This window comes from Cryptomeria japonica, chromosome 6, assembly GCF_030272615.1.
Source record: "Cryptomeria japonica chromosome 6, Sugi_1.0, whole genome shotgun sequence".
NCBI classification, from domain to species: Eukaryota; Viridiplantae; Streptophyta; class Pinopsida; order Cupressales; family Cupressaceae; genus Cryptomeria; species Cryptomeria japonica.
Window position 1 is genome coordinate 581,297,489 of NC_081410.1, and position 18,640 is coordinate 581,316,128.

Genomic DNA, 18,640 nt, shown 5'->3' on the forward strand with positions numbered 1-18,640 from the left:
CACCAATACAACAGTCGAAGCAAAAGGACTCTTGCTAGGCCTAATATATCCCATGTCAAGAAGCTCCTTAATAGCTTTCTCTATTTCATCCTTCGGCTTCTTTAGGTATCGATAAGTAGTCATAACAGGCTTAGCTCCTTCTTCTAGCTCAATGACGTGTTCAGTACCTCGCTCAGGGGGTCTATCAGGAGGTGGATTCTCAAACACCTTACTCCTTTTTGTAATCAAAGCATGAATGTCATCAAGATAACTTATTTTCTCTTCAAGTGAATTAGATGGCATAATCATACACTCAGGAGGTCTACCAAGAGGTGGATTCCCAAAGACCTTACTCTTTTTTGTGATTAATGCTTGAATGTCTGCATAGTAGTTCCCCCTTTCTTCAAGTGGACTTGATGGCATTATCAAACACTCTGCTCCCCATTCCACTTGGTCATGGCAGATTAGCCGCTCCATCCTCTTCAATGATCCAATTCTGAGACCACCATTAGACATTCCTTGCAACACTACCCTCTTCCCATGGGACATGAATTTCAGTTCCATGGTTTGCAGATTTAGAGTGATCTCACCAAGAGATCTCAGCCATTGAATGCCAAGGACTGCATCATCAGTCCCTCCTATGCTCATCACAAAGAAGTCATCTCGAATCTCATGATTTCCCAACTTAAAAGACATGTTGGAAATCATCCGATTGCATGATATGGTGGAGCCATCAGCTACCATGACTTTGAATCCTTCAACTTCTTCAATCACTAGCCCTCTCTTAGCAACAATTTTTTCATCAATGAAGTTATGAGTTGCTCCCGTATCAATAAGAGCTATGATACGGTTCTCTCCCAACACTCCCCTAACTCTAAAAAACTCATTCTTGTGAAGGCTCGAGAGTTGAGCAACCACACCTCTATCATCTTGATCACTTTCAGGCCCTTCAAGAGCCTCTTCATACTCATTGTCCTCAATTTCAGTCTATTGTTCAGAGATTTCAGAATCAAATCCATCGGCTAAATAGGACTCCATTTGATGTAAATTACCCTTCCCATGACACCTATGTCCCGGGGCAAAGGTTCTCTGCAAGAATAGCACAAATTCTTCCTCTAGAGATCTTGGCAGAGCTCGTCATCCATCCGAGAAGGAAACTTTTTATGCTGATGAGAAAATTTCTTCTTGTCCTTCTGAAATGAAGAAGGTTTGGACTGAAATTTGCACTTAGGGGCAGCCAACTCCATACTCCTTGATTTCTTGATAGCTTCAGCTAAGATGGGTGGATCAAAAGCTTTAACCCAACCTTTCAAGGGCTCTTCAAGTCCTTCAGTGAATAAGACCACTAGCCTTTTCTTAGAAATACTACTGACCATAACAGAAAGATTCTAGAATTCAGTTATGTAGTTGTCCAAGGAGCCTTGATTTTTGAGTTGTGCAAGCTCTCTGAATTTAACCTATGGATCCTTAGAATCAAACCTTTCAATCAGCTTGTTTGTGAACTCAGCATATGTAGTTATCAAATTGTGTCCAAGGGTAACCAACCCATGGTACCACCAATCGTGAACAACACCATCCAAGTGCGGGATAGCAAACTTAATGGCATCTTCTTCAGGCATTGGCGTTAAGGACAAATAATTGTCCAACTTCTGGACCCAAGCTCTAGCTATGCACTTATTGCTCCCATCAAAATGTGCTAGAGTGACCTTCCCAAGAGCTTGTTGATAGTCTCTTGGAGCGGAGTATCTGTTATCAAACCTCCCTTCCCTTCTCTCCTTCTGATTCATGAATTGATCAAGAGACAAAATGTCTCGGATCTCTATGGGAAGTGAAGCATACTCCATGTAACATGCCTGTATCTCATCAGCTATTGGGACTTCTTGTTGTCCTCATTTTTGTTTCCAAAAATGAAAGACCACAACATGAAATTTTTGTGAAAAAATGAAAAAAAAAAAATTACTCTATGGCATGCTTCCCAAGGTAGAATTTCGACTAATCCTTGGACTGGCTTAATCCTCAGTCCATCCTCGAACTACGTTTCGAATTTCGTCAATTCTGGATTCATTTGCTATGTCTTTCCTTCAATTTCGAGTTTTAAAATCTCGACTGCAGGTAGAGAATTTTCTTCAAACTACAAGTTTTAATGATGTTCATTGTTTTGGTCTTTGTAGGGGAATTTTCAGCTTATTACATGTGCACTTTTATTAAAAAATGTTACTTGTAATTTGTTTTAAATTTCCCTTTTATTGTTTTTATCATTTTTATTGTTTTTTGGGTTTTTTAAGTTAAAATAGGAAGTTTTTGGCTAAATTACAAGTAAACTTGTAGTTCTCTCAAAAAACCCCTACTTTAATGGTTTTTACATGTAATAGGGATTTTAAATCCCCATTACATGTGTGCATGCAAGTATAACTTGTTGTAGGGATTTTATTTCCCTTTTACAAGTAAGTAAAACTTGCATTTCTCTCCAAAAAACCCGATTTTACACATAAAGTGCATTTTTGACAATTTTAAACTCGCAATTTGTTCAAAAAAACCCGAATTTGCCTAGTAAGTGAAAAAGTCGAAAATAAAACTTGCTATTTGGCTTAAAAAATCCCGATTTTTGCTTAGTAAGTGAAAAAGTGAAAATAAAACTTTCTATTTGGCTAAAAAAACCCGATTTTCACATGCAAGTGCAAATTCGAAATTGTTCTTCTCTCCCAAAAACCCGAATTGCAAGGAAAAACGGTTTTTGAAGATTTCCAAGCAGATTTTTGTGGAGATCTTCTAGGAAGGAGAGGCGTTTTGGTTTCTACCCTATTCTTATGCATTTGAAACCACTTGTCACGCCATATGGAGGTTGCATTTACTGGTTTTTTGCCCCAAATCAGCAACCACATTTTTCCAAAATGCCACATTTTGGGAGACTAAATCTCCACGAACTTGCTGTCTCCTAGTTCGTTTTTGCCTTTCATGCTAAGGCGTTGAGGGTTAAGGAGGTTTCAAGCATTTTCCAAGCCATTCTATTCTCTTTTGCTGCCATGTTTTTTCATATAAGACGTTTTTTCCAAAACATGGCAAGGGTTTAGTGTTGCGGTTTGTCTCTTTTTATTGGATATTCTTCTCCATTCCAAAGATTGTTGCATTTTTTAAGAAGCATTTTCAGTTTGAAGAAAGGTATGTTCTCTTTCCTTTCTTTCCTTCATTTTATTATTTTCTTGTTTTCTTAGTTGCTTTTTTGGACATATGTTGTTCTTCCCCCAAAAATCGGTTTTTGTGAGAGAAATCTTCCCCTTGGAATGCAATTTTTGGATTGCATTGTTCTTCCCATATTTCCCTCTTTACTTGTATTCGGGAATTTTAATCCCAATTACAAGTTCGCTGGAAATTCTTGTTCTTCCCTTACGGTTATGGAATTTAACCATTTTTTGGTTAAAATCCCAAGTTGAAAAGTGTGAAATACCCCTCCCTTTCAAATTCGGGTTTTAAAAACCGGATTACATGTTGAAGAGTTCTTAACATTTTCATAAAAATGACATTCCCGGATTTTCCCATTAATATCCATTCTTTTTTCCCATATCCGTACTTTCCATTTCCATCATTTTCCACAAGTCAAATTCTCATTTTCCATCCATTTTTCCATTTGCAAATTTACAAGTGTACTTGCATTCGGGTTTTAAAACCCCGATTGCATGTATGTTCTTTCCAACTTGTATACTTGCGAAAATTTCCCCAAGATACGAAATTGGTCAAAGTCAAGATTTTCCCATTTCCATATATTTCCCCTTTTCCTCTCAAAAAATCGTGAAGTTCAAGAATCGAAGTTTTTCCCATTTGGAGAAGGAAGAATGATATTTGCAGCTAACTATGATGTTGTCTTAACTCTTTTAAGTCTTCATCACAGTATTCCAGGTTCACAATCAATGTCAAATTTGCCGGCATCTCCAGCTTCAAAGAAAATGAAGTACAAATATGACAAATATCAGAACGAGGTTGCCCCTTCCCAGGTTTCTTCTCCTTTGGATCGCATCAGAGACACGGAAATAGAGCACGTGGATATGTCAGAATTTGTCAAGAGGGTAGAAGATCCACAGGATAATAACTTGCAGCGGCTGTTGGACAGCCATATCCACCATGCATCATCTTTCCCAGTGGCTGCCCTAGAACCTGAGTTTGTTCTCGCCTGCGCCCATCATTTTGACAAAGAGACGGGCCATCAAAAATGATGATGGTGAGGTGATAATCCATCTTGATGCAGATACGATCGAGAAGGTCTTCAGAATACCTCCTACACCTGTTTATATGGAAATCTACAAAGAAAGTGCAGCAGAGTATTACGTGAAGAGGGAAAAAGATTGCAAGCGACACATCAATAGGTGGATCCAAGAGCCACGAGCCTCCTTTTCAAGGTGGGCGAAGTTGTAACGCTATGATTTCAAATGGAAGATCGGAGACACCATAACCCTTCTCAGCAGGATGATGGGCCTTGAGCATTCCAATGTCTTTGAGCCATGGATGTACCAGTTCATCAAGTTCATAAGGCAGTCTCGTCATATTTCATGGGGAGAAGTCATCAGCGATGCATTGTGTGAACAACTTGTAGTGGTTCCTACCACCATGACTTTCTTCATGAATTCATATTTGGTATACTTGGCAGCATCACTTAGACACTTTCCAGATCTTTTTACCAAGGGTGATCGCTCACTTATACCAATCTGGGAATATTATGACCAGTTGCCGTTGAGACCCAGCAGACTGCATTTCAGAAGAGTCCAAGATGCATTCTTCGGATATTTCATGTGTCAGTTTGACAGAAATCTCGAGAACAAGAGAGTATCAGATGAGGCATGGGGCAAGGTGTGCGAGTATGGATGTTTGTTTCTGCAGTTTCCCACCTTCACCTATATGAGAATTGGATGCTATGGTGGTCAGCCATATATGCTTCCTAGATACCCGACTGATAAGATCATTCTTATGGAGTTGGGAAGACAGATCATGGTTGTCCACACTTTTCAGTCTGCTAGACACAAGGTTGGAATGGGGATCTCTACCACAAACCCATTGAAAATTGGTCGGTATTCCTTTGTCACATCTGTGAAGGCTAAGGCCATGGAGACTGAATTGCAGGAAATCAAGCTCAAAAGGTTTAAACCTAGAGTTGATTTTGATTATAGGGGTATGAAGGAGAAGATCAAGAAATCTTTTGTGCACGTGCATCGCATTGAGGACATCTGGGTAGATCTCCGCACAGAAGCCGAAGTTCTGAAAATGGATTACTGCAGGCTCACTGTTGAGCAAATTGTTGATTTGAACTTAATGGATATCCCACAAGGGATGATTGATGATGGGCACATACTTGATCTTGAATATATTTCACAAAGGGTTGAGGAAGCTCCACTTCCTTTGATCCAATGGTTGCACAAAGAGTGCATATCCATCCTTGAGAGATTTCAGCCTATCTTGGCCAACACCAACGCATGGCTGAAAAGTAATGTTGTTAGACTTATAAAAATCAAGGTTGGTAAAGAAGATGATTCTATGGGGCCTCTTGGACGTAAGTCTGAGATTCAGGTTGACAACAAGGAGAGTGCATCATCTTCGGGCACAAGGATCAAGTTGCGAGTCAGCCATGCAGTAGTGCTTCCTCCTGAGGAGACGACAGTTCGTGGGAAGGAAAAATCACGATTCCATATTCAGGTGATCGATCTGGATAATCTAGAAGAGGGGCAGCAATCTGATGATGCTCCTAAGTCTCCAGTTTCAGACTCGCCTCATGAGATCATTCCTCCAGTTTCCATTGAGACGCCTCTTTCTCCTCCTAATTTTCTTGTGGATGAGTCTCCTCAGAATGCTATTCCCATTTCAGTATACGAGCCATCTCCTGATCATCAACAAGAGAGTGTGTTGGAAGTTCCTGAGGATATTCCTACTTGCATCCAGTTATCAAAAATTGATACTTCCACTTCTGGTTTTGAAGAATTCATGAGGCAATCTTCATGCCCATTGGTAACTGAGCAAACCGTGGTCGCTATCCAAACAAATATTCCTCCCAGGATGACCATGGTGATTCAAACAGAAACTGCTTCTCCTTTGCCTGCGGCTGCTACTGGAGGGGAGTTGATGACTTTGCCTCCATGGCTTAGTTCTTTTACCCCGAAAAGGAAGAAGCAAGAAATCTCACCCGATGCCTTTGATTACCAGCAACTGAAACAGTTCACATCCAAAGTTGCTAAGAAGGCCAAGACTATCTCCAAAGTAACTCTTGACAGCAACAAGATGAAGGTAGCTGAAATTGTGGAACCTATTGAAGAAATGTCAGCTGCCGATTATAAGGTTACAAGGATAGAGTTGGAAAAACAGACGCATGAGGTCATTAAACATGATGCTCAGTTTTTTGTTGCTTCATTGGTACAAAGGTGTGATGAGCTTCTAGCAAAGAAAGACAAGCTAGAAGAGGAAAACCGACAACTTATGGCAGCCGTTCATAAAATTACAAAACCTGCTGCTGAAGGGAGTAACTCCATAGGTTCTTTTGGTTCCCAAGAATCAATTTGTGGAGTAGAAAGGGTTGCTCAAAAGGTACAAGCACTGGATTCCTGGGTTGATCAGCTTCATGATCTATGTGCACAGGTAATAAAAGACATTTTTCAGATGATGTCTAAGTTGGAGACTGTTGAAGAGAAACTGGATCAGACTTCTAATACTTTCAAAAAGAATTTGGAAAGTGTTGAAGAAAGTTTGACAATCTGGCGTACCATGCCCCAACAACAGCTGAGTGTTCTACAAGAGCACGCCATCATCTCTTCCAGGGTCATGTACTTGGAATTTGAAGAGCTTCTGGAAAACAAGGCCCTTGTTCTTAACTCCCTCATTGAGGAGATCGGTGATGCAAAGAGATTCCGGGGTGAAGTTTTCCGAGATATTGTCTCACATTGTGAAAGGGTCTCTTGTAACATAGTAAGACAAGATGGAGAGTTGATTCCAGAAGAAGAAGTTCTTGTTGATTTACAAATGAGGATTCATAATGAATGGAGAAGCGAACAATTCTCGGCCGCTTCATGAAACACCAAGCCTTTCTGCATGAAATCCAGTCTATCCTGGATAAAAACAATTATGCGCTCCTCCGGTGTCATGACACTATTGTAAAGAGTCAAGACCATGGTTGTTGCCAAGAACACCTATGAACCGAATTCCGAGGAACTACAAATGAGCATCCAGAAGTTTAGACGATTCGCATCTTCACGTAATGCAATTTAAGTGTTTTTCAACACTTACTTGTATTTTCTCGCTTTTGTAATCTTTAGTTGTAATTTTGTTTTGACAAGTTACATGTAAAAGTATTTTTTGTAAAATGCAAGTTACACATTACTTGCACTTTTGTAATTACATGTAAGGCAACTACAAGTTGTGTCCGAATAGGACTATAGTTGGAATAAGTCTTAATTAGTTATTGAAGTCTTAGTTAGTTATGGAATAAGTCTTGGTGGATGAGAGAATCTCTCAAGTTAGTTAGGATCCTCCCACCTTTTTCTCAAGGCTCCTCTTCTATAAATACTTGAGGGGTCTATTGTAATCTTTATCTCTACGTTACCGGTACCTCCAAGTTTTCCCCCAAATCCGGGTACGGTACGTGTCAGATTCAGATTCGACTTGGAATCCTGTGGAATCAGACAGGGTTCCTTTTTTTTGCTCCTGAAACGTATCCCCATTTTGACCCACAAATCCCGACGAATCTGAGGTCGACATGGCGATTCCATGGAGTTTTTTTAATGAATCTGTGTCACGCACGAGGGGTTATTCATTGACTTAACGCATTTCGCTTGTCTTCGGCAGAGAAAATGGCACGACGTACTTGTCTTCAGCAGAGAAAACCAGTGACGACATAGAGGTAGACCAACACAGAGGTAGACGGAACAGAGGTAGACCAACACAGAGGTAGAAGGCATAGAGGTAGACTAGCGAGGGCACGACGGCACATGCACACGGCCAACTAAAATAAAAAAAATTTAATTTGTTTCTATAGTATTATTGATGTCTTGTTTGTATTTTTATTTCGTCGATTTATTTTGTTTATATTTATTTTCTATAGTTTTGTTTATGTATTTTTTGTATTTTTTATTTATATTTTGTATTTTAAACAAAATAAATGGAGCCTTGATATAAATTTATTAATTTATGATTTATATATTAATTTATAATTTTATACAAATAATAAATATTAAATATTTATTTTTTATTTATGTGAAAATAAAATATTAATTACAAAATAGTTAAAATAATAATTATTAATAATACATATCAAAATTAAATATAATATTTAATTTTAATCTATAGTACTATTATTTTAAATATGAATATTTTTATATTGTGTAACTAATATTTTATTTTCACATTAAATAAAAGTTAAATATTTAATTATAGGTTACTTTCATAATTAAATTTTAATTATAGGTTACTTTCATTATTAAAGTTTGTAAATATTTAAATATTGTTATAGGTTACTTTCATAATTATAATAATTTCACTTTCACTTTAAATTAAATATAAATATTTAACATCTATAATTTATTGTTTAATATTAAATGTTAATAATTATTTTTTAATTTGTTGTAGATAGCATAATGGCAACCACTGCTAGCTCTATTCCTCAACGGACTTTCAAAACCAATCCAAATTCACCCATATGTGTATATATTTATGATTTTTATATCTTTTTGTATGGACGTACCCAAACCCCCCCAAAAAAAATTGTCGTACCAGCGTACCGTACCCACGTACCCATACCCGTGCCCGTACCCATACCCGTGCCCGTACCCATACCAGCAACTTAGCTTTATCTTTTGGGAAAGCAAGCAAAAACTCTGCCAAATTTACAGCAAGAAGTCTTTGAGCTTATGTATGTGAATTGAAAGTTTTGAAGAATAATAAAGAAGGATTACTCAAGTTTTGAGTATTTGAGCTACATGTTTGAGTTTGAATCTTTTTATTTCTTCCATGCAAAGTGTTTCTAAAGGAGCTTAGTCTAATCTGATTTGAAATCTTTGAGCTGCAAGTAGAGAAGATTAATTAAAATAGGAAAATCTCTAGAAGGAGCAGCAAGTCTTTGAGCTTGCGTCCATTTTTGAGGGAAAATTATTGTTTGATAAGAAAAAGCAGCAAGTCTTTGAGCTTGCATTAATTCTTGTCTTTGTGTTGAAAGAATAGATTATTCCAGTCTTTGAGCTGTTGTCTTTTATTTGTTGTAAAATTTAGTATAGCAAAGGGTAGATAGGACTTCACATAATCAAGTCTTTGAGCTTGATATTGTTGTCCCGTCCCGAAGGAAGTGACGGAAGTCTTTGCGCTTTCAGGAAACTTCATTTCCTTTCTCTCATTTCACTTGAAAGTGGTTACTGTTGTTCATATTCAATCGCTATCATTTTCTCTTCAGAGGATATTGTCTTTCTTGAAAAAAGAAGAAAGATTGTTGTCCCATCCTATTTTATTTCCAAAGTTGTAGTTAGATAGGGGGATCCTTCCCTTAATTAGAAGAGTTTTTACTCGTGTGCTATGATTGAAACCACAATTTTGTATATTTCCCCAAGTGTACAGAATTTTCAACCAACACTTCTAACACAGGTAGCAGTGCTTCCTTTGAAAGAAAAACAGGTTGCAAGGGTCTTGACACCAAACCAACTAGTACTCCATTGTTACTACTATGGTTGTTGTCATTCCCATTACCTCCTGAATTGTTAGAGGTACTGGCATGGTGTCCATTGGTGTCTTGATTTTGACTTCAACCCCCACCAACATTCTGATTCAATGTGGCCAGCAACTGGGACATCATGTCCATCATAGTATCAAACTTTTTCTCAACTCTCTCCGCAGCCCCATTGGCACCATTCTGATATGAGTTTTCTCTGCCATTGAATCCGCTGATTTGGTTGAATCAACCTCTTTCTCTATGTTTCTCAAGACCTTTGAAAAAGTCTCTTCCACTAGCACTGACAGTATTTGAAACTGCTGCCTTCTTTATTCTCTGTTGTAGTATCTAATATCTCTGTCACTCATGGAGAACCCCTAACACACAGGATAGCAGGAAGAGTGGCTCTGATACCACTGTAATATCCCAAACAATTTTTTTTTTCTTTTTAAAAAATTTTACAAGCCCTACACCTTTTGATCACCGAGAGCCAAAGCTGGGAGGGTGAGAGCATACAATGGCAGGGGATCCTTAGATGCAAACTTCTGAAAATGCTTATTACAATAATGGGCGGCAAGCCAGCCCCTTCCACTTTTCAGCAAGATATGGAGAATATTAAAATCTCTTGGCTGTAAACCAACCAAGGATGATGCAAGAAACTTAAGAACAATCACTCTACCGCTTATGCAACATGAGAACTAGAAATGAAATTCACTATCAACTCCACTGCTTATTCAGCGAGAGGACAATAAAGAAATTACGAAATCAACTCTACCGCTTATACAACAGGAGGACAGTATTACAGAGCCAAATGTAGGCGGCAAGTCAGCCTCTTCCACTTTTCAGTAGGAGTTTGCTTTACAATCCAGAAATGGCTGTTAGTACTACTATCCAACCTTACAATAAAGAGATACAATGCATAGAATAGAGAGATTATACTGTCCAATACTGATGAATACATCCAAGCTTAACACACTTAGCAAACTCAAACACACTCATAGAGAAATAACACACTAATGATCACTAAATTGAAAAAGCAATCTGATGTCGCCATCAGCTAAGGGAAATAAAAATGTGACTTAGGATAAATAATATAATATTTTCCTTCCTAAGTCATTCCTCCAAAATATAATCAATGAAATAATTAAATATTAAACTTTAGAATAAAGTAATAATATTTAATTAATCAATTATAAATCGCCCATTGATCACTGCCAAATCAACCATATGAACTGGAGCACAGAAAATACTAGTTCTGGACTAGATTGAAACTCTACTCAAGACTGCCACAAATAGCTTTGGTTGAACTGGTACTTACTAAAAATAGTAAGTCATGAAAACATCTCCGAAAGACATGCTCGTTGAACCCTGTGAGAGAGCTCGAAAAACCCAGAAAAACCTCAAAATTCAATCAGCTACCACCAACTTACTAAAAATAGTAAGTTCAGAAATCACTCTGAAACAGAATGCATGTTATACCACCGTGAAGCTCTCGAAAAACCCAGAAGGAATCCTCAATTCTTTCTACCAAACTCCAACCAGAACATCCCTGAAAACTGCGAGGAATCCTCCTAGAAAATAGGAAACCCTAATTCCTCATTCCAGTCAACCTACGAGTTTCCAAAATAGGCTAATGGACCACTAATTACCTCCTACTAAGAAGGGGACATTACACCTATATTCAAGCACGCACTCATCCGATACGTGCACACCTTTATATGCAACTTGTAGTTTGAAATTAATTGTCTTCTTTTAGGTGCACCACTTTCCTCTCCACGCACACCTTTGTATCGTGCTTTCAAACTTTGTACTTTTGCCTTCATAAGGGCACATTACTCATGCCCCCACATGCACCTAACAACAAAAAATTGAATTATGGATTTTTTCTTTTTCAAGTGCACGCCTCTACTACAGTTGTGCACCTCAACACCATACTTGGCTAATTTTTTATCTAGACACCTCTTTCCCAAAACTGTTTCCATTTGACCTCGAACTTGCCCTTATCAATCATGCACCTTTTCATTGCATCCATTATCTAGTGCATACTTCAAAATGTGATTTGAATTTATTTTATTTTTTTACTCTAAAGGTATCCCCACGACCTAGCCCAGCACCCAACCTGCCTTACCTTGGACTTACTACCAAGTTGGGGCCAAGAAGGGGCGAGCTAAGGCAAGACTAGTCTTGTAGGGGTGTACACAGCCACCTACAAGCCACGTGCATCAAACAAACCCAAGCCTTGGAGTCGAACCCGAGACCAATGGGGAGCAAACCCATAGCCAAACCAACTTTGCTACTCGTGCGGGTTGATTTGAATTTTGAGCACCACTTCCTTTTATCAAGTGCATGTTGATCTTTGAGCGACCTCTCTCCCTTCACTTTGATGGATAGCTTCAAGAACATTGTTTATGATCATGTGAGAATTCGGAATGATAAGGCAAAACACAAAAAAGACAGGGTTGAAACATAACTTACACCTGAGAAAGCATTACAAAAATTATGTATGGGTACAACCAAACTATATTTTTAGATAATAAATTAGGAAATCTTGTAAAAATAAGGCAGCTCCAAAAGGGATTCGTCATTTTCACCATAAGCCCTTTCCTAGTATCTGAATCCTCCAATAGCGCTTACGATCAATTGGTGAATGACTTCGTGATATTTCCGCTGTTGGGTACGATATACATGAAGGAAATGTCAATTTTTAGAAAAACCATACCAAATTCAAGGCTATGAGAACAAACTAGACTAGAACACGATAAAACCCTCAAATATATTCAAAACAAGAATTCCGCAAAACATTTTCAAGGCTAAGGAGGTAATTTAGACCCTGAAATTTAAAAAAAAAAACTATACAAAGTATCTTAAACCATGCAAAATAGAACTCTATAAACTTGAGCACTTCTAATCATTGTCAGTGCTACTGAGAAATTTAATGTGGAAAATACCTAATGACGTAATTAGAATGGTCGAGAGTATCACGGATGAAAAAAAGTTTAAAACCCACGGTAAACTTTACATACAGATAGCGTAAAAACAATAAAAGTGTGCTCAGACAAAAATAATTGGGCACATTAACATCTTAAGTAGACCATGGACAGAGCTTTAGCAGCTAAAATACGAAATTAGAACAATTAAACACCAAGTCAATTTGTATATGAGAGAAAATGGAAAAAATATTTGTCAGGAATGAAAACAGTAAGAAACCATTTGAAGGAAGCGAAAATAGATAAATTAACCGACCTCGCTTATTTTTACATGAAGTTGTGGAGCATCGGGCTCTTCTCCAAATGCATGCTCTGACGTTGTTATCATCTTTTCTGCGTTTTGAGCTCCCTGCGACTCTCAAGGCTATTAATATTTAATATTTAATATTTTAAATTTTGCCCCGTTGATGTGAGCACATATAACGAACATTTCGCCAACTCTTTCAGCTTTATATGTAAAGTTACTTGTACGAACTCTAATGTGGGTAGATTTTCAATCTTTAAAGGAAAATAAACAATCTCCAATAAGAGAGATTATATATGTGCTTAAACTAGCAATGGCATCTTGGTGTGTTATGAGTATGTCCAAGAAATTGGTGGAATGTTATTTAGGAAATTTTTTGGTCTATTAGTTGCAAACATTTGTATAGTACATGAGGTCTAGTGCTAGGTCATTTAGAAAATGATGGTTTTTGTACAACAAATGTCTCAATGGAAAAGTGACAACTTTAAATCAACTATGCATCCTTTCAAGCATGATAAAAAAACCTTTGAATCGGGGAGATAATTAGAGTCCACTAGTAGAAAGGGAGAGACATGGATAGAAAGAGGGAGAGATAGAGAGAGGGGGGTAAGGAGATAGTGTGTGTGTGTGTGAGAGAGTGAGAGAGAAGGGTGGGGGGGGGTAGAGAGAAATAGATTAGGACAGATGGAGGGAGAGACGAAGTGAATGAGAGAGACGGAGGTATAGAGGGAGATATCTCTCAATAGATAGAGAGGGGGAGAAGGAGTGATATAGATAGAAATGTTGTATAGAGATAGAGAGATATCGATGGAGAGAGAGAGAGAGAGAGAGAGAGAGAGGGAGTGGTAGGGAAAGATATGTATAGAAATAGGGAGAGATAGGGATAGAAATAGGAAGAGATAGAGAGATATGTATAACTTGGGAAAGATGGAGGGAGTGAGAGTATTATACATACATACACGTGTGTGTGTGTGTGTGTGTGTGTGTGTGTGTGTGTGTGTACATATACATATACATACATACATATGTGTGTGTGTGTGTACAGAGAGATAGAGAGATAAAGAAGTGATATATTGAGAGAGATAGAGAGAGGAATATATATGGAGAGAGCACAAGAGATGGAGGGAGAGATGGAATGAATAGGAGAGAGAGATATAGATAATGAGTTAGAGAGAGAGAGAGAGATGTAAGGCGAGAGAAAGAGGGAGAGGGAGAAATAGAGATAGAAAGAGGGGGACAATGAGATAGGGAAGATGACAATATAGTATGATAAAGATAAAGTGATATATATATATATATATATATATAGAGAGAGAGAGAGAGAGAGAGATGAGTTGAATAAGAGAGAGAGAGAGAGGGGGGGTAAGAGTGAGAGATAAAGGAGGTAAAAAGAGATCAATAGAGAGGGGAGAGATAGAGATAGGGATAGGGGGGTAAATAAGGTGTGTGAGTGAAAGAGATATAGAGATAAAGATAGGGAGAGAGAGAAATGGGGGTGAAATAAAGAGAGAATAGAGGAGAAGTAGAGAGATCTAGAGAGAGAGGGGGGTTAGAAAGAGGGAGAGGTAGAGAGGTAGATATGGTGAAAAATATAGAGAAGAGAGAAACAGAGATGAGGGGAGAGGTAAGGAGATAGAGATATGGGAGAGAGATAGAGATAGAGATAGAGATAGAGATAGAGATGGAGATGGAGATGGAGATGTTTGTCCTATATTGTTAATCTTTTAAAACTAGTTTTAAAGGGTTATGTCTACTTTACCAAGAGATAATAGTTAGTTAACTACTATCTTAAGCAATAGTCTCATGGAGGGGACTACTGTTGCTATGATTATACTTCAGGGGCTTTCATTCAGCTATGTAATTATACAAATTGTAAGTTAGAGTATCATCATTTGAAAAGTTGGATCTACTTGGAAGAGAATTTTGAGAGAGGACTTGAATGGTCCTAGTCTTTCAGGGGAAGGTGTACTAGATTTGGTCCTACATCGCATGCTCAGGGAGAATACCTTAGTTATTTTGGGGGTAAATTTCCTTGCGTTGTATGTTGTGATTTCTCTTTCTACCACATGGATTCAAAAATTATTTTACCCTAGTCATAATATTAATATTACCTAAAACCTTGGTTTCAAAGCTTGTAATGAAACACTAGTTTCAATTTGCAAAATTAGAGGTTTTGCCAATGGGCTTTGAGGTTCTTGCCGAAGTTGAATGGTTTTGGATGAACTTGTCAATGATAAAATCTTCCTAAGTGCAAGACTCCAAAATCATAAGGGATGAGATTCGGATTTTCTTTTGAGTGACTTTGGTAGATTGGATAATCCTCAATTTTTGGCTTGGCCAAAGATGTTTGAATCTAAAACCCATGATCCCTTCTCAAATACTGAAATAATTGTATGAATGACATAAACCTTTAGAAAAAAAGATAAAGTGATATTTCGTTATAATTAATTTTGTTTAAGGAATTCACATTGAATAAAATCACTAGTTCCTTGGCTTATACTGAACGACATTTCAGCTAACCACAAATACAAGATGTGTTGTTGTAGATAGATCTTAAATTTTTGTCGTCTTATATCTGTTTTTAAAATTTTCATTCCCAACCATTAGAAATACAAATAATAGCATATGAAGATGAATAAATGATCTAATTATGTGGTGTGTTGAATGATGGGTGAAAGAGGTGTTAATAAAGGATCTAATTTTGTGGTGTGTTGAATGGTAGGTGAAAGAGGTGTCATGCTAACATGAACTACAACTTTTTATTTTTCCAAATACTTGTATTGTGTTTGCACTCCTAGACATGTTGTGTTATTGGATAGAAACAAATATCTTTGAAGAGGAAGATTTGGTACCAGAATGACGCTAAGAAAGGATGACTATTTTAAATGTCATGATGAATAAACAAGATTTGAATCCTTTGTTTTTATTGTCCATCGACCTAACCATCCTTCAAGAGTTCCATAAGAAATCAAACAGTTAGAAATGTCACCCCATCAAAAAACGGAAAACAAATTATTCATTAGAGCTTTAAATTATTACTCAAAACCAAATGTTCCCTATAAACACACCGAACATATTTGTGAATGCAGCATTCAAATATGTTGTAAAAGGCCTTTTAGAACTTAACAACAACCTCATTATTCAAACTCGATATTGCCACAAGGAGCAGCTGTTGTTGGATCATCTGCTATCTATGCCAGTGAAGACACATAGATATTGGTATGACGGCTATGAAATAAACCATGTTCAAACGAGCATATGTGATGCAGTATGATTTCGCTTAATCCTAACAACTCTTAGAGTATTGTTATCATAAAAATGTGACACATTCGATGCATTGTCCGACCATTTTCTATTTGCATTATCCAAAAGAATTCAAGCCCTGAGATAAAGAAGAAATATCTCAAGCCTGATTTTAACTCCAAAATGAAACTACATGTATCTATTGTCTACTGCAAATTTATTCTGAACAAACATATATGAATGTACATCACATTGTCTCATAAATTCTTGAAATACATGCATAGTTTTGCAAGAAACTTAGAAGACATATACTAAAATTTAGCATACCTATTATAGCATGATATGAAGCACTTGTTCATGTCTATTAATAATGCTTGTAGGAAGTACCATACAAGGACATTATAGTAACTGTGTAGTTCAAAGGATATTTAAGGAAAATAAAAAATTATGGCTTATGTTATAAGAAATTCAGAGAGAGACCAAAATCTACCGTTAAAGCTTTTATAGGTGAAACACCATGCCAAATTTGCTTGTGTAATGAATTGAAGGTGTACATTTGGAACTAGTATCATGGTGATGGGGTTTTTATTAATGGTAGAGGCAGTGGTAGAGCAAGCAGACCCAGTTGACAAGCTCCAGATAGCTATAAGGAGCAGTTGTTGCTGAATCCATAGCTATCAAGATATCTATCATGAACATCTTGTTCTTCATTTCTATCACGAACAGGATATCCCTATACATGACAATATCGATCTAGTGTTGGTGATGGTCATGCCAGTGAATCGCTCCCATATTCACCATATTGTACCAAGTTTGATCTCTCTCTTTCTGAATTTCAGAAGAAATTACTCATTAACAGTACAAATCATGAGCGATGTGCAACTTGATGTTAAAATACAACTTGCTGTAAAATATAAATTGCATTGCATTTTAATGAACGTCACACGATTCATCGTACTCCCAATGATCCAAGGGTTAATTTTATTCAAGTGATACGTACACAGGTAGTTGTTAGTGTGCACCTCGTTGTATAAGTTTTAGAATGGCAGCAGATAGAACCGCATTTAAAAGTTAAATTTCGATGAGAAGAATGGACGGACGCAATTGATACAATCGTCTTACATATTTGTACCATTGTACCATCTCAGAATGCCTTCCATGTAATTAGTAAGATATATTTTAGGTAATATATTGGAGGGAAGACAAAAGTTGGAAGAAAGAAACATTGTATATTGAAGAATATGATCATTAACAATGATAGTGATTGGTATTCCTAAGAATGTTGGAATAGAAGACAATCATGATGTAATATACTATGACAAAATAAGTAAGAGTAGCTTGATTAGAGTAGCTTGATTAATTTCTTTATGTTGTCTTTCATACTCACATTACACCAAGTCCAATTGAAATTTGAATTATGTTGCCTAGAAAGTTATGTTTGTCAATTCTAATTGCCCAACCATGATAACATGAGTCATTAGCCAAAGCTAAAAAATATAAACTCTTGAAAAAATATATTGTATTTTCAAGAAGACCTATGCATCTTTACTTTGGGTAGCTACCTCAAAAAAAATATTATGCACACATCGCTTAGATCCTCCTCATAAGTTCCCTAGGATCCTTCATTGTACATTGTAACTTTTTTACAATATAAGAAAATGTTAGGAATCGCAAGTAGAAATATCAATTATATGCAGATATATATTAAACACATGAATGAAAAAAAATAGAAATAACAACAGTGTTCAAGAGACAATATTTAGCATGGTTCACCCAATCTTAGGCTACATCCACCAAAACAGAGAGTCCAATATTATTATCCAGTAAATAAAAAAATCGATTACAACCAGCAATCTCCTTGCAACTCAATACTGCTGCAAAATGCTACAAAACTCTCTACAGAAAACCCTAACCCTTAGTCTTTTTATCCAAACTTATGTCGGTTACAAAAAATTAGGGTTACAACATGTCAACCAATAGAAAAATAATACCATACGTATTTATAAAATAATAAAAGTCTTTTTGACCTCGCGGGGCACTGCCCCTCGACCCCCTGTATCGTGACAGGAAGCGCACCAGGGGGCATTGCCCCTTGACCCCAACTTGGGGATGCTCCCCCCAAACCCCCGTCAAAAAATATGGGGGGAAATCGTGCTAATAGAAGTAGGGAAAATTTAACCTTTGAGTATGATTAGGCTCCATATAACAACAGGAAACAAACAGTTAACTCGAAGAAAATACACATTAAGTCTAACCATAATACTAAACCTAACCCTAATACTAATTGAAACCTAATCCTAACATTATCTCTAACCCTAATTTAAATCTTAATAATGCCAACTCGAATCCTAATGTTGCTACCCTAACCCTAAGTTTTATGCTAGAATCTTAGTGTTATACTTGAATTCTAACACTAACTCTAACCTTAATTGAACACTAATACTAACTCTAGTCCTAACTAAAACTTTATCTTAGAATGAGCCCCTTAATTTTAACTAACCCTTAACCATAACCTTGACATTA

General features: G+C 37.0%; 1 protein-coding gene across 1 annotated transcript in view; it reads right to left on the reverse strand.

Moving 5' to 3' along the window:
* LOC131035688 (uncharacterized) overlaps positions 1-13,040 on the reverse strand; it is a 122,239-nt gene extending 109,199 nt beyond the window's left edge. Inside the window, exon 1 of the mRNA XM_059222181.1 lies at positions 12,887-13,040. Within this exon, the coding sequence (XP_059078164.1) occupies positions 12,887-12,958 (72 nt within the window). The 5' untranslated portion in view covers positions 12,959-13,040. The remainder of the gene's footprint in view (positions 1-12,886) is intronic.
* Between the last annotated feature and the right edge of the window lie 5,600 nt (positions 13,041-18,640).